This window comes from Manacus vitellinus, unplaced genomic scaffold (assembly GCF_001715985.3).
Source record: "Manacus vitellinus isolate BGI_N305 unplaced genomic scaffold, ASM171598v3 scaffold_20_pilon, whole genome shotgun sequence".
Classification (NCBI taxonomy): Eukaryota; Metazoa; Chordata; class Aves; order Passeriformes; family Pipridae; genus Manacus; species Manacus vitellinus.
The window spans coordinates 13,971,551-13,998,746 of record NW_021939471.1 but is presented as its reverse complement, the minus strand read 5'-3'; the positions used below and the strand labels follow the sequence as shown (position 1 = coordinate 13,998,746).

The 27,196-nt window shown below is 39.4% G+C and overlaps 1 protein-coding gene and 1 long non-coding RNA gene across 6 annotated transcripts in view; one reads left to right on the top strand and one right to left on the bottom strand.

Annotated features, from left to right (window-relative positions):
• The first annotated feature begins 6,444 nt into the window (after nucleotides 1-6,444).
• Nucleotides 6,445-10,354, top strand: LOC108639500. The gene is made up of 3 exons (XR_001920564.1): nucleotides 6,445-7,011; nucleotides 8,360-8,482; nucleotides 10,289-10,354. It is a non-coding gene; the product is annotated as an uncharacterized LOC108639500 (long non-coding RNA).
• Nucleotides 10,355-21,468: 11,114 nt separating this feature from the next.
• ATF2 (activating transcription factor 2) overlaps nucleotides 21,469-27,196 on the bottom strand; it is a 47,126-nt gene continuing 41,398 nt past the window's right edge. For all 5 annotated transcript variants that reach the window (XM_018071750.2, XM_018071755.2, XM_018071754.2 and 2 more), the window contains one exon: nucleotides 21,469-24,133. In XM_018071750.2, coding sequence (XP_017927239.1) covers nucleotides 23,907-24,133 — 227 coding nt within the window. In that variant the 3' untranslated portion in view covers nucleotides 21,469-23,906. The remainder of the gene's footprint in view (nucleotides 24,134-27,196) is intronic.

Here is a 27,196-nt window from a genome sequence, read left to right as displayed (position 1 = left end):
TTGAGCACTTTCCTTCCCAGACACATGAACAGGAGCCAGGAAGGTCTAGTTTCTCTCTACAATGGTTCCAATTTTTAACAAATCACCTTCATTCTTAAATCTTGTTTAAAAACAAACAAACAAAAAACCCAAACATTGTACTAATGTCCCTAAATTGTTTTGTCTAATTAGACTATCTGTAGTTCTCATTGTGACTAGATGTCGAATTGCTTAAATCTCCTCTAAAATTGGCCTGTCCCTTGGTAGTGAATGAAGCCCAAATATTTTCAGCAAGGGCTAAACACTTCAAGAGTATCTACTGTAACCAGTTAAAAAAAGATCAGTTTGAATTCACTGTTTTTCTGGTGAAAAAGATCTAGCACAGGCAGTGCTGCATGTGGTATGTATTCACTTTGTTGCTCATCTTATGCTCTTAAAACAGTTCTCAAAGTTCTTGACACACTTTTTTTAGCCTAGAAGCATGCATGATAGGTATCATTCCTATAGCATCCCACATTTATGTTCCCTGTAGTGACAAAAGCCCTACTGTAAATATCCCAATTCCATGAACAAACTTCTATCACCTACTTCAGTTAAGGAACATATTCAAAGAACACTTTTCTGGTACAACCTGACTCTTTAGTTAAGGGGTTCTGTCAGTAAACTTTACCATCATACCTAGCCAAAAGTTTTAAGCATAGTTTAGGGCCACATATACAAATATAGAGAAGAACTTGAATTGTAGGTGATCTGTTTATTTCCTGTTCTTAGAAGGCTCTGCACACAAGACAAGAAATAAGCAGATTGAGTATTTCCTATCCCACAGAGAATCTGCAGGCATTACCTGTTGTAATTTTTTAGAGGAACATTTATTTTCTATGTACCTGTGCTAACCAAGCACTCTAAAGTTTAACACTCGTTCCCAAGATAGCAAAACATTTATTTAGAGAGCAATTTCTCTCTTTAAGATTGACACATTAGAAAATATGTGCCTGTACCAACATAAGTATACCCTACCTTTTGAAGCAGCCATGAGTCAATAAGCACAGTTTGCATGGAGAACAGTAATCATAGATGCATAGAACTTTAAATAGTAATTTGTTAATTAGGATTTCAAGTATGGAAGAACTTACTTCAAAAGGTTCACTTCCATACCTATAGTACCAAACAGATTCATAGAAAATTAATTCTGTGCAGTATGATAGAGCTCACAGCTGTGGAAGCTATTCTGTCAAGTGAGCAAATTAATATTTACGTGCTCTTTCAGAAATGTATGGACACCTGAAATGGAAGTATAATTGGCTTCTTTGTCCCTACCCTTCCTGCCTGTAGCAGTATATTGCTTGTTTCTTTTAATCTGGTATTTTCCCTATAGATTTCTCTAAAAACTGCCCTTGTTCATCATCCCTTATATAACCATATCTGTCATGCTGAATACAGCTCTGTCTCTAATCCCATTCATCTGTAGTCACTCATCAGAATGCAAGTACTTCAAAGATTAAAAGAGAATTGCTTCACTTTTCATTTCTTAACCACCAATATTCAGGGATGAGTTTTCATCCATTGGCAGGCTCTGAGCAAGAAGGCAAGAGCATGAATAACTAATGACAAATATGTCCATGAAGATCTCTCCTGGCTGTTTTGAAATGTCTTTGTTCACACAAGAGAGCTGATGAGCAAACAACTGAACAGGAAGGGAATTCATAAAACACAAGAGCAATTCGTAAGCACTAAAACATAACACAACTATTTTTCTTTCAAGGTACAATGCTGACTTTCTTTAAACACTTCTCAGGACATTCAAAGACTCAAGCAAACAGCGGTAGCAATGGGATAACTTAATACTTCCCTTCTTTTCCCTCTACATTGTTGGTTATCTTTCCCATACTTGAATCATCCAAGTGGAATGGCAGCACGCACCTCAGCCCTGTTACTGTGCAATCTCACAACTTAGGATATTAACAGATGGGTTTTAGGAAGTCTAGAAACATGACGGATTGTTCTTCCTGTCTCTAGGAAGCTGCTACCCCTTGCACAGATTCAATGGAGCAGAACTGGCAGGTACCCCTCAGCCTCTCCCTGCTAAACCAGGCAAGTGGCTTCAGCCCAGCTCCACGACGGCTGGGCATGAAGCCACTGGACTTGGTGCTGAAACAGCAGAGAAGGACACTGGCTTATAAGCCATTTCAGCTGCTGCAGCAGGCAGGAAGAGAGAGAAAAAGGAGGCTACACCTGTAATCACCACAGCCTTCTGTAAGGGAACACGCATCTGCTTTAGGATGAAAAACAGCACTAGAACTGGACATCTGCTCAAGTTCCAGACATTTATACACACCACATGTAAAAGTGTGCAATGTTTTGTGGACTAAGATGTTTTTAAAATCCCCCCCAACTCTTAGTAGGCAATTCATATGGATATCACATCCATCACATCTATTATTTGCAACAAACAAAAGGATCAAAACCCCTTTTTTTTCCCACTTCTCATAGAAATTGACTGTCTCCCAGTGTTTTGTTGATGTGCTCCTTGTACTGGATCTGCTTTCCTCTGTCAAACCTGCATTCTACGTGCTTGGTCACTAGAGTACAAACTGAATGTACTGGCGAAACCCTACCTCTGCTGGTACCACAAAAAGCCACGTCACATGTGGGTGACCACCAACAATCACGACAGGCCATTTCTGTCACCATAACTTTATCACAGAATCATTGAATATTCTGAGTTGGAAGGCACCCAAAAGGACCATTAAGTCCAGCTCCTGGCCCTGCACAGGACAACCCCCAAAATCCCACCACATGTCTGTGAGCATTAACTTCGTGTAACTATGAACCCTGCTGGGATGACACTTTTGCCTGAAGTAGCCAGAGTGATTGATAGGTAACAGAGGTACGTTTTCAGCTAACAACCTTCATGCTCTCCCATCACTGATTGCTTCCAACAGGGGCTCCTCTTCCTCTCTGCATCTGTGGAACAGCTGAACTCCTCTTCCCCATAGCCCATACCACAAACAGACTCATCATCTGTACCACTGCACCATGGGAACATAGGCAGTTCCCTACTGATCTTCCATACAGCCAACTGTCAGCACAGGATATCTTGGAAGGTCATGACTGAGAGAATATGGTAAAATGAAGAAAATAATTTTAAAATAACTAAAACTGATAAAGTGAAGACTCTTAACATTTTCCTCCTTTGTACTTTAATGTTGCATCCCGATCTCAACAATAAGCTGTAACTGAAACAGGATAAGTCAGGAGACACACATAGTCCAAGGGTAATGGCCTTATTTTGATATCAGAAAAATGTTGCTGATACACTAGAAGCTCTTTTCTTCAACCAACTTTCCAAAGAGTCTCAAGGTGCCACCTCAAAGGTGTAAACTGCAGTTAGTGCTCCTGTGGCTATGGGGGGCTGCTCTGGGTACTATGGCAAAGGGCAACCTCCAACAGGAACAAGAAGCTCCCAACCACTGTCAAGTAAAAATAAGGTACATCTGACTTTTCAACTGCCTCGTAATCCCATGTCCATTTTAATCCAGAATCTGCAACGTCACCCTGATCTCTAGACCTGTCCCCTTATGGTGCAATCTTTGGACTATGCACCAAAATAGCCATAAACCAGTGTCAACAGCATGGAGAAAGTGCAAAGAAAGGGGAAATAAAAACACAAAGGGAAATAAAACCACAAAATTGAGCCTAGAATTTATGTGAATGAGCAGAACCAAAGAAACAACTCCTCTGGAACCTGTTTGCTCAGGGCAATTTTACTGGTATAAGATAGGTGTGAATTTAAAATAGTACAATTACAGATGCTTAGTCCCTCAAAATAGATACATTAATTCAGACACATTTATTTTGCCTTTCCTCAGATTTGCTTATGTTGCTTTGGTAGGGGTACATTTTGAAACAAACTAAAATCCACTCTTTTGTGGGTTATATTTTTAATGAATTGCTATGGGTCAGCTGTAGCACAGTAACTGAAAATGCAACTATCCACAGGCAGCCAAAATTTAAAATAAAGGTTGAACTCTGTCCTGAAGCTCGTAGCAAGCACGTTGTGGTCTGTCTTTGTTATTTGCTGAGACAAAGTGTGGCAAGCTACCTCAGCTCAGAGAACACACAGCAACACAGTCAGCTGTGCTACCTCAACCATAAGTTAATCACTACAGCATCTACAAACATACTGCACTTTCATACATTTCTGCATTTACACAACTCTCACTCCTGTATTCATAGTTTCAGACATACTCTAAAGCTTTTACGTTTGTGAAAGACACCACATTCATTTGTTGACACACACGAGCCATATTTGTTACATTGTTTTATTGTCACTTTGTATTTTCTTAAAGTGTGTTAATCCTGAGGTTTTAACCTTGGCAAGATAACGTTTAAAACCTAGACACAGCACAGTACTCCACTCTATCTTCTCTTGACTCATTATCTTTTACATGTATCAATGTCATTTACTGTAACAACAGACGTGCTAACACGCAAAAACTTCAATTTATTTTGTAATGCAAATTTGTATTAATAGAAAATGTCATTCAGTAGACCAAACACATGCGAATTGGAACTGAATCAGAGGAGTTTAAAAAAAAGGTACTTGATGTAGGAATGCCATGTTCTTTAAAAGCTAAAATTAAAATATTCTTAATTTTTGCAGACAAAGACTGTAATGACACTCAGCATGGAAAACGTATTTTCAATAGCCTAAAAATTCTTTTTCTGTTAGAGACTACAGTATCTACCTCCAGTGCTTGTGTAACAAACTACGTATTTTCTTAACAATCTATTTACAATGATACAGTGAAACATGTGCAGTAGTTGTTTTACAACAGCCAATCTGCCATTTGATCTCTATGTTCACTTTTGCTTCTAAATTAAAGATCTCGATGCTCACCCTGTACCTGACAATGTGCAGGGCCCCGTACCTGCACCTCCTGAAATCTGGGGATTCACGGGAACTCAAGTGACAACATCAGGCCTATAATGATAGACACAGTTTACTCTACTGTGACCTATGATCTATGACCTTTTGCATCCTGAAAAACTCGAGCAGGAAATATAAATATAAGAGACAGCACAGTAACTAAATCCAATACTGCACAGATTTTATCTACAGAGAGCTATCTTGCAACACGAGCTAAACTTGTTTTTAGATGGGGCTTAATATGCCACAATAATATAACAGGTGTTAAATTTTAGAAAAACCCATGAAACTGTTTTTATTCTTTTAAGAAATCGTATCAGCCCAAGAATCAGTAGATGAATGAAAGCAAGTAATTTGTTTACACATGAACTAAAATCCACAGTCTAAACACTACGAACAGACTTCATATCCTCACTTAAACCTGTTCACTAGAAATCACTTCTGGTGCAGGAGCCTCCTAGGAGAGAGTATCCCGATTATCCTGCTAACTCTGTACTGACGTTAATCATGTTAATTTCTCCTTTCCTTCGCATTGCTGCATTTACCTAACGTTGCTAGACGCAGTTCCCCCCCCTCCCGTAAAATTAAGCATGTTAAGCATAAACAAGCTTAATTTAATAACCTTACTTAACAGCACCCGCATGTTCAACAGTTTAAACTACAGTTCTCCCACGCCGGTTCCCACCACGCTGTGAAACACAGCCACACCGGGCTGCACTCGCAGCCTCCCGAAACATCCTTTCCCGGACCGTGCCGCCGAACACCTCGGCAGGGACACACCAGGTCCCCGCGGGCAGCGGCGCCCCGAGCCGCCCGGGAGGTCGCCCTCCCGAGCCAGTCCGCAACTCCGACGCGCAGCCCTCTCGCGGCCGCGGCCTTTCGAGGCACCGTAACTTCTACCCCCTCCTGCCCCAGCCGACCCCGCCGGGCGGCCCCGGGGCTGCCACGCCGGGCCGGCCCCGGGGCTGCCCCGCCGGGGTGCGATTCCCCGCAGCCCCCGGGCCCGGCCCTGCGGGGCGGCGCACCACGCCCAGGCGCCCTGCGCGCCGCAGACAATGGGGGGCGGCAGCCCCGCGCCCGCCGGGCCGCGGCGGCGGCGGCGCTTCACTCACCGAAACAAGGTCAGAGCCATCGCGGCGGCGGCGGGGGCGGGCCCGGGGGCGGGCGAGGCTGGGCCGGGCGGCGCGGCGCTGGCATTGGCGCGGGCGGCAGCTCCTCGCGATCAAAGCGCGGGGGCGCCGCCTGCAACACAAGTGAGCGCGGGGGCTGTCAGGACGCCCCGCGGCAAGAAATGGCGGCGGCCAAGGCCGGTCCGCGGGGCCGGCGGAGCGCAGGCCCGCAGGAGAGGGGAGGGCAGGGCCGGGGGGTGTCGGGGGGAGGCGGCCGGGGACGCCGGCACCGGGGCAAGCCGCGCCGCCCCCCCCCGCTGCTCCGCTGCGTCCCCGCGCGCTCGGGGAGCCATCTGCGCGCAACGGCCCGGCCCCGCACGCCGCGGCGCCGGACGGACGGTTCCCATGGCAACGCGGCCGCCGCCGCCGGGGCACAAAGGGAAGCGCGTCCCCTCCCGCCGGGCTCTCGGCTCCCATCCCCGCACACCGACGGGGCACGGGCTCGTCCCTCGGGCACCGCCGAGCCGTCCCGCACGCCTTTGCTCCTCTGAGAAGATTCCCCGTGGAAAGCACCGCTGCCCCACGGCCGGTGCCTCCTCCGCCTTGGCGGGGCTTTGCCTGCCTGGTCCGGCAGGAGAGCCAACGGTCCGGTGAAACACATGACTTTTGAACGCGAGGTGAGAATTGCCTCTTAAATGCCAGCAAGCACGAAGAGAGCAAACCCATATATTTCCCCTCCAAATCTTTGATTTGAGAAATTTCAGCCAGCCCAGCTACCGTCAATTTTTCGCTGTCCAGGACTGTAAACTTCAGAGCTAAAAGCATTTAATTGAGAAGACAGCATCGCGCCTGGTGTAACTCACTTGTACAGTTTGCATTTTCAACCTGAAAACAGATACAACAGAGGGTAGCGAGTACTCGGCAGACCCTCCCAGCACACGCAGGATAACCAGACCCACCTCTCTTGGCTGTACAGAAGTTCCTCACTCACAGGTACTTCTCTCAGATGCAAACTGTGCGTGCTGAGAATTCAAATCCAGCCTGAGCAGAATCCACACAAGTTTAATCTACTACAGCTGTAGAAATTCACAACCTTCAGCTGAAGGCTTCGGAGACCTCAGCCAGGGCAAGCAGGCTTTGCAGGTGTTTTTATGAACATCACAGAGCCTGTCCCACCTTCGCTTGGGGCACCGTGGTGGCTTCTGCAGCGGGTGCGCAGTGAGAAGCCTGCCTTCAAGACAAGATTTTTGGCAGAGGACAGCCTGAAGGAGGAAGAGTGTGTACACAGGCTGCATCCACAGTTGCTGCAATTAATGGTTCCAGTTCTGTGAATACAGCTCAGGGTCAGCAAGTACTTAAAATACATTTTCTTTCAACAAGACAACTAAAACAAAGATCTGTCTGAAAAACACGTGGTTTATGCAGCTAGCTGTTTTCATGCTCAGTGTTCTACCTAATCTTTTTTGTAGACAACAAAAGGACAAGATAGTGTGGGTGTTTTCAGTATCTTTAAATCTGGTTTAAGACAAGAAAAACATGCAGGTTTTTTATGTCTGTCAAATATTTCAAAACATAGGTTTTTATGTTGCTATACTTTGCTTAGCATGCAAAGTTAAAAGAAAAATAAACACTTTATCCCAGAGTGATAATTTCCTTCATTTTATTCCTTGCCAAAGGAATTCTAGCGTGATAGACCTGATTTCACAAAACATTTTCATTTTGCATGTATAAAGTGCAAAAGTTTATTGAGCAGCTGGACTACTGAGAAATAATATTTTAATTGCAGAGCTAAAAGGTTAAAAATAGATGAAAACTGGTTTGAAAAAAAGCAACACAATAAATCTTTGCCATCCTGCCTACATGATTTGACCTTTGTGTGCACGGAGTGTTTTGCTTGGCTTTTTGGAAATAAGTTAGACCTTCCTGCAGATTTTTTCCCTCTTACATTTCCTGGAATTAAATCCTAAGCTTTCACTCCAACTTCCTTCAATTAAACAGCCAGTTTTTACTATTCCACTACTCCCAAATCTTTATTGCTAACTACTGAACTGCGTGTTTACTTGAAAAATGCTTTCCTGTACAGAGAGTGTAAAACAGTTTTTCGTAATAGGTATTATCAATACTAGAGTAGTTAAGATCAGTCTGAGCGATTTGATTAGTCATTTCAATTGTCTAATAATGCCTTTGCTATTAGTGCAGTTATGGCTAAAACCTAGGGAAGCTCCAGTTAGTTACTGGAGCTGTATTTTACTGTGCCTGGAACAGTTCTGCAGCTGATCTGAACTTTCAAAACAAATTGAGCTCAATCATTATCTCTGATTAGATGCTTTTCTTGGTTTAGGAGGATGTTTTGACCCAGGCTCCAGCACCCTGCAGAGAACAGCAGCAGATTTTGGAAGGACTTCACCATCAAGCTCATACCCAGAGCTCTCAACCAGCCCTCACAGGTGTTGGCACAAAAAAGGTGACGAGGGTAGCAAGGAGCGTGTCTGTACGCAGTATGTACCCTCTTACCCGATGGCAGCTCTGGCTTTCACAAGGGCTGACAGCCTTAACATGGCAGGAAGAAATCAAAGATGCAAAGCGGAAAAAAAAATTAGCCTGAAGTTCACCAGGCAAAGATCCCTTCCACCACACCCTACTTTTGAATGGACCTGAAATCCTCATGGAGATTTCTGTTTAACAACAACATTATCTTAAAATTACATAATGCCTTATCGAGCCAGCACATATTAGTGCCCCAGCAATAACAATGATTTAACTGCTACTGTGGGAATTTCGTTAGAAGAGAGCTGGAGCTGACTGAGCACTGACCCGTGTCACCTTGCAGAGGGGCGAAGGGAGGAAATGCAGATGCTCGGGAGCAGCTGAACCACAGCTCCCACCTGGGCCTGTTTGGCCAGAGGGGCTGTTCCTTTGCACAGACCCCAGAGCATGGGTTTGATCTTTTGCAGGGGAGAGCACAAAAGAGAACCCTGTTGTGCATGACCCTGATGTAAATGACAGCAATTATGACCTCAGTGTCTTGTTTCCCTGGATCTTTAGCCCTTGAAAAGCCCTCCTTTGCAAAATTGGCTTGTTAGCATCACTTAGAGTAGAAAAAGCACTATTATAGTTGCCACCTCCTAGGAGTATTTAGGGGTGTATTTACAAAGTGTACCTCAAGGATAAAGTCTCCAAAGAGAAATACATGCATAAAATGCTATTTTCTCGCCTGCTCACTGTCCTTCAGTAGGTTTCTTGCCTTGTCTCCCAAACCTCAAGGCTCTTTAAAAACTGCAGTCAGTTAGTACTGCTTCATTATTGAGGTAAAATTTCATCACTGGGATTTGCGATTGGTTTCTAGTGTTTTGGGTTTTTTTATTTTGGCCCCTCTCCTTTTGCTGCCTTGCTCTGGGTGCTGAGCACTATGGGACCAGTATCCCATTTTCTAGTGGCCTTTCTTCGATCCATCACTTTGTCTGAGAGTCTGGTACAAAACTGCTTCTAATTACCTGACATTTATTCTTCAAACCTTAACTAATTCACTAATCATATAGTGATAAATGAGATTTTTAAAATTAATCACTGACATTTTTAAAGATTTATACACAACTGGAAAAAAAAGGTTCCCAGCTAGTAAATACAATGTTGTGTGAAGGAAAAAAAAAACCACTATAAATTAAAGCTGTCCTGTATTAAAGGGAAGCAGTAAAATTGAAGACATGGGGAGATGTTACCTGATGAATAGCGGTAGCATCTTATCACAGTTAGTGTCTTTGTGCTACAGACAGCCTTGACAGCAGGAAAACAGCACTGGTAAAAGCCTTGTCACGTGCAGAATTTAATTTAACTTCTAATGTGTAATTGCTGGGAGTTTGTGAGGCAGGCAGGGAGGTGGCCAAGGGCTGCCTTACCGAGCAGATTCGGAGTTCACAGTATTTGCAATGGAACATTTACTCCTTGGAAAACAGCAAGGCAGATTTCTACCACTTATTCAGTAAGATAAATTCAATTATTTTAGCTAATTTAAAAGTCATCAATTAAAAGTTTGAAGACTGACTACCAAGCTTGCTAGTTATAATTAATGTTTATGTAGATGACAACTATTTAAATGTAACATCAAGCCTTACCACAAACCCAGGATTGTCATTGCACATTACCAGCATTTTGGATAATCTTTCTCCCTTTAATGAGAGAACTGGCATTTGAGCTTATATTTTGGATGCTGCTATTGTTTATTATTAATAGCAAAGTTATTTAAACACAATATTACCTAACACTGTTACAGGCATAGAAGAAGAGAGAATTCCTGCATCAAGTACAGCCGCTATGAGCAACCTTTGCAAAACAGACATAATCAGTGTTTTACTGGGATCTGTGCTAGTCTGTACATTTTGGTGGTAACTTTTTTTCTTTTATCTACAGGGTACAGACTAGCAAAATAACAGTTACTAGGGGGAACTTGCATGTTGAATTTTATGATCATTGCCAAAGAAAGTGACATAAGTGTAACATATCCACCATGGCTCCTGTTTTAAATCACAACTACCAAATTAGGAACTCACATTTGGCATCCTACCCAAATCCATAGGACTGGCACTATGTCCCATAACAACTTACAGCAGTTTAGTACACAGTAGGTGGTGTACACCTATGAAATGAAAAATGGGCTTAACACACCTGCTTCTAGCTCTCTGTGTCATGAAAAAATGTTTGACAGAAATAGCTGGTAATGACAACCTTTAGAGTTGGATTTTTTCCTGGTTACAGTCAAAGTGAATGCCACAAGATCTAAGGAGAACCAGCACGTGAGCACAGTCATAGTTTTAAAACTAAACTAAAGCTGTTTTCTTTGAAGCCTAGAGAATGTGCTTTGTTTAGACTGATGTTAAGAGATATTATGCCATTTTTGAATGGAACTGCATTAAAGTAAAAAAAGCTCCCCTTGCCTATGTTTCCTGAACAAAGTCCTTTCTAAAAGAGTTTTTAATGAATTTTACATCATGACTCCCACTTAATTGGATTTCCAAGATGTGCATAAATGTGGTGAGAATTACATCATGAACAGGTACTATGGATAGGATATAGGTGATGCTACCTATGTATCTTGGCAAAATCATATGATCTTAAACTTTGATGCTGACACGTGGGGCATTTCTCTCACAGCAGGATCCCAATGATATTTAGAGGTAGCAATATCAAAATAGGCAAGTGACTAAACTATTTATAACTGCAAAAGGGCTTTTTTTTTATTATTTGCAGCTGGTCTGAAGGTACTTTAACACCAGACTTTTTATGAGCTTTCTTACTGCTCATGTGCACACTTACTAGCATATCCCATCAGCAGAGACTTCTAGTGTGAGATCAGCTAGTAATAAAATTATTAAAATATTAGGAAATTTCAAAATTGCTTGCACTTTTGCTCAGATGTAAGAACCACATACTCTAAGTTACATTTTTAAGAGTCCTGTGCAAGAAACACAATATGTTTTTGATTGCTTGTTTTATTAAGTGAAATGAACAGGCTAATTAAAGAAATTCCAGGAAGTTTCTGCTTTCTGTCTCCTAGGGACATGCCTCAAGTGTCAAAGGAGATAATACTGATGGCTATAAAACACCTAAGTGTGTTTATACTGGCTGTAAAATGCAACTTATAGCTTCTATTTAACTTTCATAATATTTCCTTTTTATACCATGCTTAGAAATTCATATTAAGGCATTAGTTGAAATAGTGCTTTTATATATTTGAAAAAAATCCCTGGTAATTCCAAGTTAAAAAACAGAAGGCAAGCCATTGGCAAAACAGTCTTGGGAATAAACTGTTATGACTATAATTTCATCCATAAACACTAAAAACTAAGAACAAGCTAGCCATTGAAAAATATAAGTCTCCAAGATACCTCTAGTCTTGTCTTTCAAAATGTGTTTAACGCTGAGTGATGATCTTCTACTTGAAGCCATAAGCTATGCCACAGAGCTGGCTGTGGTTCTGCAATCAGTTCAGACTTCTAGAACCACTAGATCCACTTGTAGATCCACTGGATGGAATTTGAAGGATTGTTAAAGAAATTGAACGTTCTCATAAGCAACCCAAACCAGCAATTCTGAGGTGCTATATAGAGCTGACACACAATTATTCTATTTTCTAATACCAGTCCTTCAGAGTAATTTCTATATTCTTAGAGAACCTACGTATGTGTTACTGAAGCTAGTCGACAGTAATGTTTTTAATGAGGATATTGGTTATCCCATGCAACTTGCTTCTCAGAAAGAGTTGCATCTTCTAGACTACTTAGGGTTCTTTGAGACAATGTTCATGTTTTAGAGCACATGAAATGTTTAAGGGTATTTTAAGGCTCAGTAATGCAGTTTACTTGAACAAAGGTGTATGAGCCCTGATAAGGCAAACTGCATCAGATTTGAAGTTGAATTCTATGTGATAGTTCAGAAAATGGACTATATGAATAAGAAATGAAGTTTGGAAAAGTTCTGATAATTTCCTGCTGTATAGACATATGCAATCTACTTATCAGGTGCCTTTGTAAAATGAACTTTAATGACTTGAAGATGCTTCTAAGTCCAAGCCTCAGAGTGTTGAGATAGCAGAAGCACTGGATAACTAATTTGCAGCTCAACAAGTCTCTGAGAGATGTGTTTACTTCCACCAGGAAGACTTTTGAAGAATATAAAATCTTCCAAACCAAGTGGGCAAGCACATGCACTAGTGATATCTCTCTGCTTTAATGTACAGCTAAGTGTGAGCAGGCAGGTAACGGCAGCAGGGTGCAAAAGGCAGCAGAGAATAATGTGGGAAATATCTTTCAAGACCAGCATTAGTTCTTCAGGATTGCAGAGAGACGACATTTACCAAAGCAACTTCAAAGAGCTGAAAGAGATTAAAGTTTTCCTCTTAATGATTCTAAAGTGTTACTGAAGGGATCAATAGCTCTTCTGTTAAACAAGCTGTTCAAATCAAGTATTCCTGGAGAGGAGATAAACCAGTCCTGGAAGTAATAGTGAGATTTAATTAGAATTTGAAATTGTTCAGTATTCGTTAATTTATCTGCCAGTATCACAATAGTTTTAGTGAACTGTAAGTTTACAACAGTAGGATTCCTTATGAAAGGAAAAAATTATCTGATTCTTTCTGAGCCCTTTTAACTGTGCCTCAATTATTTACTATGTAGCCCACATAGAGAGAAATTTCTCTTTTCTGTACCTGATGTCACTGTTTTTTTCTGGGGGAGGAGGAGAGAAGGAAGGGAGAAAAAATCGTTACTTCCCGTTTCTTTAATAATAAAATAATTGCATCCCATTGTTGTACACGTTTTCTTTATTGTTAACCAAGACACATGGAAAGCCTCTCAACAAAGCAAAACTAAATTAGCAGATATCCAGGTCCTAAATTGGATGCCAGAGACTATTACTAAGACTTGGCAACTTTTCAGCTGTGCATGCAGCAATTTTATTTAAAAAAAATCAGAGATCAGGTAACTGATCTTGCAATCTGAGTTGCCCATCACCACACCAACCTCAGGTCTGGAATTCAACCTCATGTATTCAATTGTAAACTCATGCAATCCTCAACCAAACAGATATATTGGAAACTAATTCCTGGTTTAGTCCTTCCAACATCCAGTTCCTAGCAGTTTTCTACACAGATATGATCCCAGTGCTTTCAGCCTATGCAAACACGATGACTTCAGAATTCAGAGTTAATCTGCACAACAAGTCACTAATAAGGGGAGCAGTTTCCAAAGAGAACTGTTTGGTTTTTTTTCTTAAACCCCAATAAGTCAAGAAGGTATGTTTTGAACATACATAACCAAGCAAAGCTCTTTGGGAAACTCTGTACAACGCTGCAGGAGCAGGGGGATCCAGGCCCTCACCATTTTGGTGTGGGTTACAGCAACATTTCAACTGCCAGTTTGCAGCTTGTTGTCAGAAAACAGTTTCTTTGGTCCACCAAGGGAAAGCTGCTCTCCTTTGTGCTTCCAGATAGATGTATTTTCATGAAGAATGTGTCTTAAACTATTTTATGGGAACAATGGCTAAAGAAATCTAATTAGTTTATCTTCAGAGTGTTCAAATCAAAAGCAATAATCCAGATTATTATGTTATACAGCATTAAAATAATTTCCTCTTTATAGCATATAATCATTAGCTACATAAAGACAATTCCACCCCCTGCAAAACACTGAAAGTAACATTGTCTGTATTCTGTCCAGTTCTTTGAAGGAAGGAAAAATATTGTGTAGGCACTATATACAGTTTCACTTGCCTTTGTATTTAGCTAGATAGCTTCAAAAACATAGATGCAAAGTTCAGGTGGATCATTACCAATCAGTTGTTTTCCCTATTCTTTCTCCTTTATTTCAAGATTTGATTGCATGGCCACTTGCTCTTCAGATTTCTTTCCTGTATGCACAGCAAAACACCCTCCTTCTGACTGTGGAGAATCCTAAGAATCCTCTTTAAAGCATCCTGCTGCTCTGAAAACTTGAGAGTGAAGGGCAGATGTAGCGATAACAGCTGCAAGACTGCAGTTGTTACTCAGAGAAAGCCACTATTCTAGCTTTAAGAAATTGTCCTAGATCTAGGGATTTCATTGTGTATTTTTAGCAAGGACAAACAAGACAGATTCCTTGGTGCTTTTCAGACTGCATTTGCCACTGCTTCCTGAACCCTTCCTGTTCCACCTACCTAAATGTGCTTCCATGACAATTTACTCCCACCAAAACCAGTGCTGCTCTAGTCCTGTTTCTGTTCCCTCCTATTTCTCTGCAGCTGCACTGGCTGTTGGCCAACACTGGGGCCTAGGAAAATAACCAGCAGCATCCTAGAGGGACAGATGAGTGCACGAGTGCCAGTGCTGCCATCACAGCAAGGGCAGGGACTCCAGAGCAGCCCAAACTCTCCGAAGACCCTCTTGATAAGCTGTGCTGTGAGTGCCCTTGTTAATCAGACTCTTTAGTAGGCTGCAGTTTACTTCAAATACCATACAAAACAAGAATCAAAATGAAGGATTTCTTTATCCATCCACAAACTCTTTCACAGACCATCAAACTGATCTCATACCACCTTCATAGACTTTACAATGACATCAGTGGGACAGATTAGATTTCTGCACCAGCCTGCAGAACACACCCCAGAGACCCTCGGTCTGAGCACAGCCCTGGCGACTGCTGCTGCTGCAAACATCTTGCAATGGAACAGGGCAACACGGACCAGTAGATGAAGGAATTCAGATAGTGCATGGAAAAAGCAGACCCATAAACAACAACAACAACAACCCCCCTATCACAATGAAGTGCAAACTCATAGAAAGGTGAAACACTGCAGAGCTCTCTTCAGTCAGCTCCATGTATAAAGCCGGACTATCTCCATCGGTGGGCTCATATCACATGCACGCTCCTATGCCCACTTTACATTGATGAATATATTTACATAGAATAATTTTTAAAATTATTTTTATTATTTATTCTTGCTGTACAAGTAAAGTCTTTTATTCAACTCTACAAGCCAGTTTATGGCAGTTACTTTTTCAGGAGTCTATTCTAGAAGCCAAATTTGTTTTGTTAATTTTTTTAGAGTTTATATTCTACTCTAAGGAGTCAAGTAGGCAAACTGTGCCATGAAGAAACTTATACCATTCCCTGGTGGTTCATTAGAAGAGTAAAAGGGATGGCTTCCCCTTAACTCCTTGGAGAATGATGAACCAGAGGGCAAAGCTTCCTACCAGGAGAGGGACAGAATCAGTGAAACAGAAGTGGCTTTCAGCTCCTTTCATACAGTGCTGGCCAAATTATATTTTATTATCAAGTAACAGTAAGGTGCAGCCTACCAACTAGGTATGAAATTTTATTCAACCCTTAGCAGGGGAAAACTCCATGACCTACCTGGGCCCAGCTGCAGAGGCAGGCAAGGAGCTCCCAGGTAGCATGGCAGTGTGGCGTCCCTGCCAAGACTGGCCCAGGCTAGGGGGACTGTACCTTCCCTCTCCCTCTTTATCTTCTTCTCTCAAGAGCTTAATGCACTGTAAAATGTAGAATATTAGGAAAAAAGTATGAAAACGATGTCAATGTAAATAAAATATTTTCTGAAAATATTCAGCAGTTACCACTAGATGGCATTTGGGTCCTGAGAAATTAGAAACTCCCAGAGTTCAAATTAGATGTTACAGACAGCAGGAAACAGTAGGAAATGGAATTACTTATCTCATTCGGTTAATAATTTATTATCCATTGTCTTGGATAAGCAAGACATCACTAACAGAAGACATTTTATTTTCAAGTTTATAAATTGCTTTTATTTAACTATAGCTCTTCAAGTGACTCTTCAACCCTCTGCTCAGTAGGCAGAGGTTTGAGCTGTAGTCAGCACTTACCAAAAATCTCTTCCACACTTTTAAATGAAAGACAAATGTAGGCCAATTCACAGACTTTGAGCACGCCATGGAAATCTGCCAGAAATGCCTTGCTCCAGTAACTATACACAGTATTTCCTGTGTTATTTTTGGATAAACCCTTAATACAGACTGCAGTACAAAAAATAATAACCATTCAGGAATAGAGCTGTTACAGTTTGCTTATTATGAAGTAATAATTTAATAATATTCACTTATTAATATTATATTTTTCACTGGTTCATTTTAATGTCAGCTTGTACAAGCTGCGATGTACAAGGTGACATTTACATTCTTAATCTTTGCAGAGTACAATGTATCATACCCAGAGGTGCAATGAAGCTCTACTGGGCACAACCTGGGGTGACATATAGGTGGCATTGTTTAATATGACATTGTTTGAAATCTGTAAGCCTCTCCATGTCAGATTAAACTAAGCAAGGGTATTTCCCTTACTCTGCATCAAAATAGGAGACTGAGAAGTGAACTATTAACTTTTTCCTTAAAAGAGACTAGAGTACAGTTAACTCTTACTTATAGAAAGTCAAAACACCTTCAATAAATGTCCTTAATTTTGCATGCATGCAAATATTATGAGGATGTTTTTTCATTAGATTATCATAAGCACTGCTGCTCTGAGCATATAGCAGCCTAACAGTTCATCACAGCAAAATTCAGCAATCAGAATATTCATGAAAATAATCCTCACCTCTTCATAAAACAGGCACAAGTTTCTCTGAAGTTCTCAATGTAGAAAAACTCCTTTGCTTTAAGTCAAGTATTTTAAGAGATAGTGTATTGCAAAATTAATTGGCTTTTTAAAATGGCTTTATATTGTTTTAGTAAGTATGTATCCGCACTTTTTTTAGTTTAAATTTAGCTTAATACTATTCTCCAGCAACATAAACTGGACTAGAATAAATCAATAGACATGTCAAACCAAAAGTTTACAATCTGTAAAAGTCTGTGTTTGTAACAATCTAATTCTGCCAAACTGGTGACATTTTATGCACTCTCGGGAACATGCCTGGGTGCCTGGCATATTGCAAAGGGCAGTTCCGTGAAGGTGGGGGGTGTGCCTTTATCCAGTATGTGAAAACAACAACAAAACCTAAACTAGATGTGAACTTACAAGAGCAGGTAAAGATCATGCGTTTCTTTCTTGAAACAAAATGACCTTGCCAGACCTTTGTAAAAAGTAAAAGTACAAAATTTATATAACAAACTGGTACTTACAATTTAAGTATAAATCCAAGATAGTATAAAGTGTTTCTATCCCAAGAAGCCAATGCTGTGCCATATGTGACAAATACAACTGTCAACTCAGAAATAGCATTGCAGTTGTATGGTGACTGGGCACAGAGCTCAAAGTTCTATGGCCAGCAACCTCCCTACGCAGCATTCAAGAGAGTGCTGCATAATTTATAGAAGAAAAAAGAGTAAAGCGCTATTAGAATCAGAGCTCTAAAAATTTTGGGTAAACAGTTAGATACAGAATGAAGAAATATTTTACACATATGTGCAAGTCATAAATTGTAATCTTAATAACTTAAGAGTCATTAAATAGTCAACAAAATGAGCAAGTGTTCAAAATGTTCTTATCAACCAGTGAAATATACAGCATCTGCTCAACATTTACATGGATTATCTATTTTTTTGACAAAAATCATTAGTCCTTTATATTAATTCTCCTGAAAGAGAGGACAGAAAGCAAGAAACCCTTTTGCTTGTTTTCAAATCACAGCCAGGCTGACTGTAAAGTCTGTTGGCATTTTAGAGGCAACCAGAATGACTATATATCACTTTTAACAGAATTTTTCTCAACACACCCTTATGAATAATAGGTTATACTATGAATAGTAAGTTATACTACTTACCTCAAGTGAGATCCAAACACTCCTAACATCACTGTAAACATTTGGAAGGAATATATCTTCACAGAATGAATCCTTGTGTCAGAGGAAAGGGCTGCTATAGTTTAGCAGTGAAAGATAGCACCTTCTTGCTCAGAGGAAATAGTAGGCAATAGTTCAGACATTCCCCCCCCCCCCGAGTTTCATTCTTTCAATTTATTCAGAAAGTCAATTTATTTTGTTTGCTGCTAAGGCAGAGGGCTCATTCTCTCCTTGCTCATCTCCCTTTTCTCCTGATCAGAATCCCAGATGTAGGACATGGATATGATTTCTGATTTTATTTTTAAACATAAGCAAATTAGTAGGCTTTTTGAAATCATCCAGTTAATAAAATACATCAGCCCAGTAATTTCTCAAAGGCAGTGTTTTTGCCTCCTGTAATGGCCTAGAACAAGTGATTCAGCTATAGGGAGGGAAATACTATTTATGTACCATGGCAATAGTAGCTTGCAGCAAAACAAGAGCAGGACTGTTTTAGGCAGTAAAAAAACCACAGACTTTTATCTTTCAGGTAGCTGAACACAGCTGTCAGACAGACATTCAGTGCATTCCATCCACGTGCACAGGATGGTGTTAAATGGAGGTGTAATAACTCATGTTTGCACTTTGATGTACTGAGATAGCCACAGGCAAGAGTGAAGCAAGGAAAATCTGGTTACCTGCAAGGAATCTATGTGCCAGCACTTCATTCCTGAAGCTCATCACAGGCTAGCACCGACAGACCTCTCTAAGCTCATTAATTGTAAACTGGAGTATGACCAGGCTCTGCTGCCTATGGTGGTTACAAATACTGCCCACTCCCTACCCTACTTTCTTTCTGCTATTGGTATTAAAATCATATAAAAGTTCCTAGAACCATGACTCCTTTTCTTTGCTTCAAGCTGTTTTGCAACTTTTATGTTTGTTACCATGTCTAGTTTGTCTAGGCAGCTTAAGATACTGTTTCTCTGTACTGACTACAAATAATAAATATCCCTGCATAATGATTTTACAACACTTTTCTGATTAGCTATTCATTTCCAGATTAAATTGTTACAGATAGTTTATTTAGAAACTTAAGAACCTTATCTTCTGTCTCTTCTTCTTCCCCCAAAAGGAATAGCATTAAGTGCTTGGAACAATATACATCATTATAAAACTGGTAATAGAGGAGGGATAAAGATTTGAGCAAGGCTTAAAATAAAATCATTACATAAATTGGATCAAGTTTATGTGTCAATATTATATTATAGCCACATGAGTAGATAACTAACCCCATACCTAGGAAGTTAAAACTCTTTTTGAAGAAGGTTGCACTTCACAGAATTATGAAGATATCAGCTTACAACCCACACTCATTAGTTGTGCAGAGCATCTGTTATGAAATCTTTTGCAACAGTTAAAAGTCCCTCCATACCTAAACATATGTATTATAATATAACTTGGTTAAGGAAGATGTAAATGTCAAGATATCATAAGCTTCTCATATCTATTTTAGCTGAAGAAAACAAGATATACAGTGTGCAGAAATTCCTTTTCTGACTACTAACTTCTCAAAACAGAAGTTTGCTAAGAGAGTTAACCAGGGAGGAAGCAATATGGAAAAAGAAGGCATTCCATACTAAATATATAAGCACTTTCTGGGGCTCATCACACAAGGAAAAATATTTTGAAGAAAGTGAAGGAAAAAAAAAAAAGAAAAGAAGTCATATTAAAACCTAAAATTAAAAGGACAGGAGACTTACCGTTAAAGAATACAAAACTTTGAAAATTTCATGATACTGTTGTCCGAACCAGCCCTACACAGTGTTATACAAGACACAGGTTAAAATAATAAGAAAAATAAAATAATCATACCATCAATCCGATGGTTAAAAATACATGTAAAGACAACCACAAGCCAATCTTACACTCACTGTTCTGCAATGTAAATGAGCGCAGTTCCAATTATGTCTCTACTGAGGGGAGCAACAGGCAGCATATAAATGCAAACAGCCTTCATTAGACACATTGCCATGAGTATATTAATCATGTCAAGAAGCATCGCTGAAGTTTCCTTCAGTGCAATTTAACATACCTTACTTTATTAGGATGCACTCAATTTCACTATGTTTTCTCCTCATTATCATTTATGATGACCAATTAAAATGTTTGTGTCTGTCTTTAAGCAAATTACTTCTGTAATTCAGGTAGCTGAAATCACCACTCATCCCACACTTCTGTCATCTCCCTCCCTCAGCGTAATATCTTTCTTTGCCCAGCCTCTATTAGCATTTTTAAAGAGAAAAAGCTTACTTGGATTGAGTAGTTAAGGTATAAACCTGAGTCTTTTTGCAGTATAGAAATTAAACAGCGGGTTGATTCTCCACCCCCACCCCTCCACACCCTCCCCTGAGTATCCCTGTTATACTGCCTTCTTTTTTTCCCCCTTGGAGTGACAAGTATAACTCATATAGTCAGAAAAAGAACATACTGGAGCAATAGAGGCCTCAGGCATTATTCTCATATTGGGCTCAAAGTTGTGAGCAGCTTAACTTCATTTCCTTTGGTCCATACAAAGGCAGTAAAGGCAACAACTGGAAACACACAACAGCTTTACCCTTTTGTTTCCTCCAAAGCCTCCATAGTGGGGTTCTGTCAAGAGCTTTTCAAATGATAACAAAACATGCCTCTCCATGTATGTTTCCAACACCCATAAATAAGCCCAAACCATTTTTACTATTCTAAAAATCAGGCGAGGGCATGATTTTTTATGAACCTTTGACAACACAACTGTTGTCAGCCGTTCATCTAACTACAGCTGTTATTTCTGGCTTCATGTATATTGAAATAAGATTAAAATAGCTGGAACTTAGCTAGAAATTCTGATTACATACAGTGCTTTTGCTGTGGAACTCGGGGCAACCAGAAATGGCTGAGCAACATCTGGGATCACCAAGCTATGTTTATGAACTCATTTGTCTGTGGATTACCCTGGGCTCCTGGAACTAATGATACAAGGTTTACTCCTCAGAAGCTGCTGGAGCTCAACTACAGAGCAGTGGAATTTGCCTTATTTTCTCTAGAAATGTACATGTTCTTGTTTACATAACATTACTCTGACATTATAGTAATGACTTCCAGAAAAACGCTGATTATTGCAAGGGTGAAGAAATAAGTCTGAAGACAGTGCTGCCTTTTAGAACAATTATAATTTCATTAAAATAGGAACATAACTTAAAGATAGATTTTATTCTCTTTGATGATTTACTCATGCAAACTGCACATAAAAGAAAACAGTACAGTTTGTGAAACATGTCAAATGTAAAGACCCAAAATGCTAAGTACAGAAGTAGTGTGACATACGTCTCAAAACGGAATCCATGGTAGTACGGCTAATACCTTTTCTCTATTTGCTGAACACAGATTTTAATGGTTCTTTTTCCAGCCCCACTGTTAAATCCATTAACTGTTTACATATCTCCTATACACTTATGTAGACTTATTTTACAAGCGCAACAGTTTTGTTATAAAAAAACTCCACTTATATGATTTAAAAGCCTTTGTGTTTAGGAGAGCAAATTATAGTATAATCAACGAGGCCTTATCTAGTCCACCAAAATTACAATGAAAAGTGACTGTAGAGCTTTCTTGCAGAATTCACATTTTGTGCCTATGCAATTAATTTCGTTCTCACAAGAGTTCCATTGAATTTCCCCATCCTGGAAACATTCAATAACTGTTACAGCTTTTTATGTTGAAATTGGGAAAGTAAGACTGTTAAACACATGAGGTTTTCAACACAACTTTCTTAGATTTAAAATACAAAATATTTAGAATCCCTATTATTTTCATGCTTAAAGCCCTGCAATGATACATATACGACTTAGATACTTCTTTGTCCAGCTTTCATTATAGTATGGTTGTATATATATTGCAGAAATTATGATTTTCCTGTGGATCAATTACATTTTTAGACTTAAAACTGAACCAAACAGAAACTTGATGGCACTGACACTTAAAAACACATGGTATAGTGTGGAGAAGGAAGAGCAAATGAACTACACAACCCATTATAAATGCATTAAATCTTTGTTATATACATAATGGAATCCTGCTTTACTGCCAGTTGCTACTATGCATCTGTTTTTGCTATTATACAAAGTTTTCCGACCTGAAAGCACACATCTACTTTTTTTAAAACAACTTAATCTATTGTAAAATATTAAACTGTATTTTGACATGAGTACAGAATCAAAATAGATAATGGCACATTTAAAAAACTCAGTATCCTGCAGATGATTGGATAATGAGAAAAAGTGTACCTACAATCATCTCATCAGAAACAAACTACATCATGGAATGTTAGTTATCCAAGTTCGCACAGTAAATAACATTTTAAAACTGCAATCACCTATCAGCCAGCATCACATTGAAGGCATCTTTAAACATTCAAGCAAAAGACTGCTGGCATTAACTACTGAACCATTCTCACGCACACACCACACACACCACATTATAATTACATTGTTTCCAAGATACGGTAGATACTGATTTTTTTTTTCCACAAGAAAGGTATCAAAATTTTTGCTACTAAAAGATGACAGTGCTTACACAAGAATTAAGTACAAGTTAGCTTGCAAATACAAGACAATGACAAAAAAAAGTCGAGTTGTCTGAAGAAGGATTTTAGGCTTTTCTGGCATCCAAAACCTTGAGTAAACTCCTTAGTCTGCGACTCAAAAATCCACAAAATATCAACCTACTTTGGAATACTATGTATTCCATATCTGATAACCCTGTATTTTACAATATGCTTACTGATTTCAGCCCAGCATCAAGGGGTGGTTATAGATATCTATTCTGACTAGAGAAATAAAGCTCTTCTCCCACCAGAATGGAAGTGTTGGAGTGGAAAAAAAAACACCTGACATCAATTTAAACTTAAAAAAAAAAATCAAATCTATTTAGTAATGATCCTCATCTAGGATTGGTATGTGCATAAGAGTACTGTATCTCATATACTGTACTGGCCCTATTAAAATTAAGAACCCCAACAGTTAAAAGCCAACCAAAATGCTATACATAAAACAACCCAAATGTTTTTCTCCCAATGTTCTTCCTCTCATAATGTGCAAAACAACAAAAAGGCAAAAAGACTAAAAGCAAATTTACTGTAACTGTCTTTCTCTTGCCTAGTGCTTTATGACCTTGCTAACGTTACAAAGTCAATAGGGACTATGCAGAACTTTGGTATAAAAATGTCACATAATATTACTATCACAGTCTTGGGGATGACCTTCAGTAATTCACCCCAATGTTTGTTGAAATAATACCAAATTAAAAATGAAATAAACCACATTGTACTGTACACACACTTTACACATTAAGCACAAAAAATAACTAGTAAAACTAATACTTAAAAAAAAAAAAAGTCTTTTGCCAAGAGACTAGAACTGCTGTTCTGTCTCATCTCCACCTGCCAATCGTTAAAGCCTAATTTAAGTTGGATTTTTAAAAACGAGTAATTTTAAGCTACAATTTCTCCTAGATGGAGACTGGTCTTTTGTTGGTTTCCCTTTAAAGTCACAGGTGTGTATCTAAGAAACTGATGCAACGCAAGTTTTTAATCAACTTCCTGAAGGCTGCGACTGGGAGGGAGGCGCCATGACGATCTGGGAAAGCACGGGCTCCGTGCTCTGGTCCGCCATCTGGGTGAGAACAGAGGTGGCCACCGCTTCGGCCTTGGAAGTGGAGCTTACGCCGTTGGAAGTGCTGACAGAACTGTGCTGAATAGCTTCTGTGTGTGGACTGCTTGGCACTGATATGTCTTCCGAGCTGTCATCTTTCTCTGCAGCTGAAGAAGAAAAACGAATTGATTTTGTCTCCTGGAATGCACACCACCCCATCCCAGTAACAGCAATCAGTCCCTAAATGATTAAAATTCATGGTGTAATGCAGCACAAATGGCAAAACAATCTTATTTTCGTTTTTTAAAAAAGAAATACTACTTTGTAAGCAAAAAAACAGACTGCAGTATGGACTATTCAGGAAACCAGAACTGATTTTCACATCTTCAAAGCCATGATTAAAATTGTCTGATTTCTTCCTAGTTAATCAGCTGGTGGGTACCATGCCTAATTCTAATGATGCATGTTCACATCAATAAGCAATATTCACAGACTAAAAATGCTACCAGACCTCTCCCCTCTATATGAATTTGCTTTAGATTTTTAATATATGCTATTTACTGCATCTCCTTTCAGTATTCAGTAATGAATACTCGTGATCATGAATAAGACATCTGAAAAAATACTATTTAGAGCACTATATTAATTGGACAATACTTCGACAAGTTTTCAACCCACATTCTTCTAAGGGATGAAGTTCCGTGTCTTCTTTAGTATACAAATGCCTCTCAATAGGGTTTAAAATTGTTAAAAACGGTTTTAAAAATATCTTCAGAATATCTCAGGTGTTCTCCACAAAACTGAAGTGAATTAGCCAGAGAGTTACACCATTTTTTCCCATGACAGAGGTTAAGCAGGTTAAAAAATAATTTTCACTGTGCAAAATCAGAATTTCCGAAATGAACATAATTTTAAATGTCCTTCTTGCACAGACCTCCTAGTCATTCTAAAATCATTCTTTTTTCCAGAGTTGCAAATGTTTGCCAAGGCATTATGCAAACACTGTCAAGCAAAAAGCTGAGCTGAAGACTAAAAAAAAAAAAAAGGAAATAAGCCTACTGTTTTTTACTCAAAATTAGAAATACGAATGCTGAATTTCACTGTAACTTTTTTGTACCACTTTGTGTTACCTCATGTTTTCAAATATTTTTAAAAACAGTTTTACACACCAGCTAAAAGCAGTACCCAGATGGAATACTGGAAGTGCCTTTTAAACCACTACTGACTATGGTGATATACACAGAGCCAGAAGCAGGCATGAACCATTGCTTTTGACTAAACAATGGAACAAAGCTTGACTTTCTCTAGTCTTGTCTTTGCAAACCCTTTCAAATTTGTTTGAGATTGGCCTATGAATTTAGAAGTGTCCCAGGGGAAGAGAAAGGTTGGGAAAGGATGACATGAGAAGACGAGCAGTGCTGTCATACCCTTGTTTCCACAGAAAGTCAGGCTAACAGCAGCAACAGAACACTAAGCATCAACAAACAATAGTGAAATGAAGTTCATGTTGGACTTAGGTTTATATAACATATCAGCTATGGGTAAGAAAATTTGCTACATTAGCAAGTCAAGACCCCAATATAAAGATCTTTTAGCAGTCCCATGCATACTATTAACACACTTCTCTTCAAAGCTTAAAGTCAATTCTATTACTGACCACTGCTAGAAAATAACAGGTCAAAAAAGATGGGTAAGCAAGAAAACTGCTATATTTCTTTCTAACAAATACTGCCTACACAATCGAAGTGGCAATTTCTCTTACAACTCTACTACAAGAGCATGGACATAATTGTTCGGAAGTTATAATGTTCTTACCCACAAGGCCAACTATTTTACAGATACTGCACTTTTTCAAAAACAGATCTTTCAAGCATTAAAGGAGAGAGGGACACATGACACTGAGCTAGATCTGCTGACAATTACCACATATCCAAAGGTTTCATAATAACTGTATACAGCAAGAGGAAGAAAATTAGGACATTTCAGAAAGACATTTGTGATCCTTAGCAGAGTTTGTCCGTTCAAGAACAGAAAGAACATGAACAAGTGTCAATTCAGTTAACAGTATTCAACAGGATTTCATCTTTGCTGTACCTCTATCAAGACGTACAAGATCTCATGTAAAAACAAGAAGGAGCAAACTTTGTTAAAAATAGAAACTCTAGTGTCACTTCCCTGAGTAGCATATTCTTCCCCTCAGACAGAATGAAATGGTAGCAAGTAGGATGACGTATCAAATACAGTCTCCCTGCTGTAACACCTGCTCCTCCTCTCCAGAGCTGCTGTTATTTTCCTATGAATCTCCATCTTCCTATCAAGCTTCTTGTGCTGATCCCCAATTTCTTTGTTGTCCAAATTCTCCTTATACCCAAGAAAAAGGGTTAGTTTTAAATGCTATGAGTCAGAGATAGGGAGGAAGTTAAAACAGATCATGAGATAGAGAGGAAGTTAAAATAGATCATGATCTTTCAGCCGGAGAAGGAAGGTCTTCCATTGTCATGTCTCCCTTAACATGTATGTTCTTAACTCAAAAGAAACTTCTGTAATAATATCAAAATGGTAAAGAATATGAGAGAGGTTTGATTTTCTCACTTTGATGGGCTCAGGAAGACCCTATATGCGCTGGAAGAAACAGTTATGAGTACACTTACGATCACCAATAGAAGTGTTCATTTCATTGAGCAGATAAACATACTGTGCTGAAGACACAAAAATACATGATTCAGGTATTTTCAGATGCCAGGGGCTAGAGAGAGGGAGCTTACAGCAGACAGGTCATTATATAAGACACAGACCTAACACTAGTTCATGGTAATAAATTGTTGAACTGGAAGCATAAACCCTTGTAATAACTACAAACCAATATTTAGAAATGAGGTGCCACCCTAAAGAATAGCTATTTGGATTTTCTTTAATGTCCTTCCTAAGGTAGCCCTAACTTTACAGGAATAGTGGCCAAAAGCTGAATAAAAACTCCATTTGAGAAATGAAAACCAAACAAGAAAATCACTCAATGAATATAGAAGATACTTAAAAGTCACCTCATTACAGAGGTGACTTGTTTTTTTAAGCCTGAAGACTGGGAATAAAGAGCAAAGGTTTTTAGAAGAATACAGGAAAGTCATACTTAAATTTTGATTTCTTCCTTTTTTCTTAGTTGACCAGAGAATTGCCAGACAAAGGACTGTGGTTTCAAGAGTGCAACTGATACATACCAGAATCATACTATA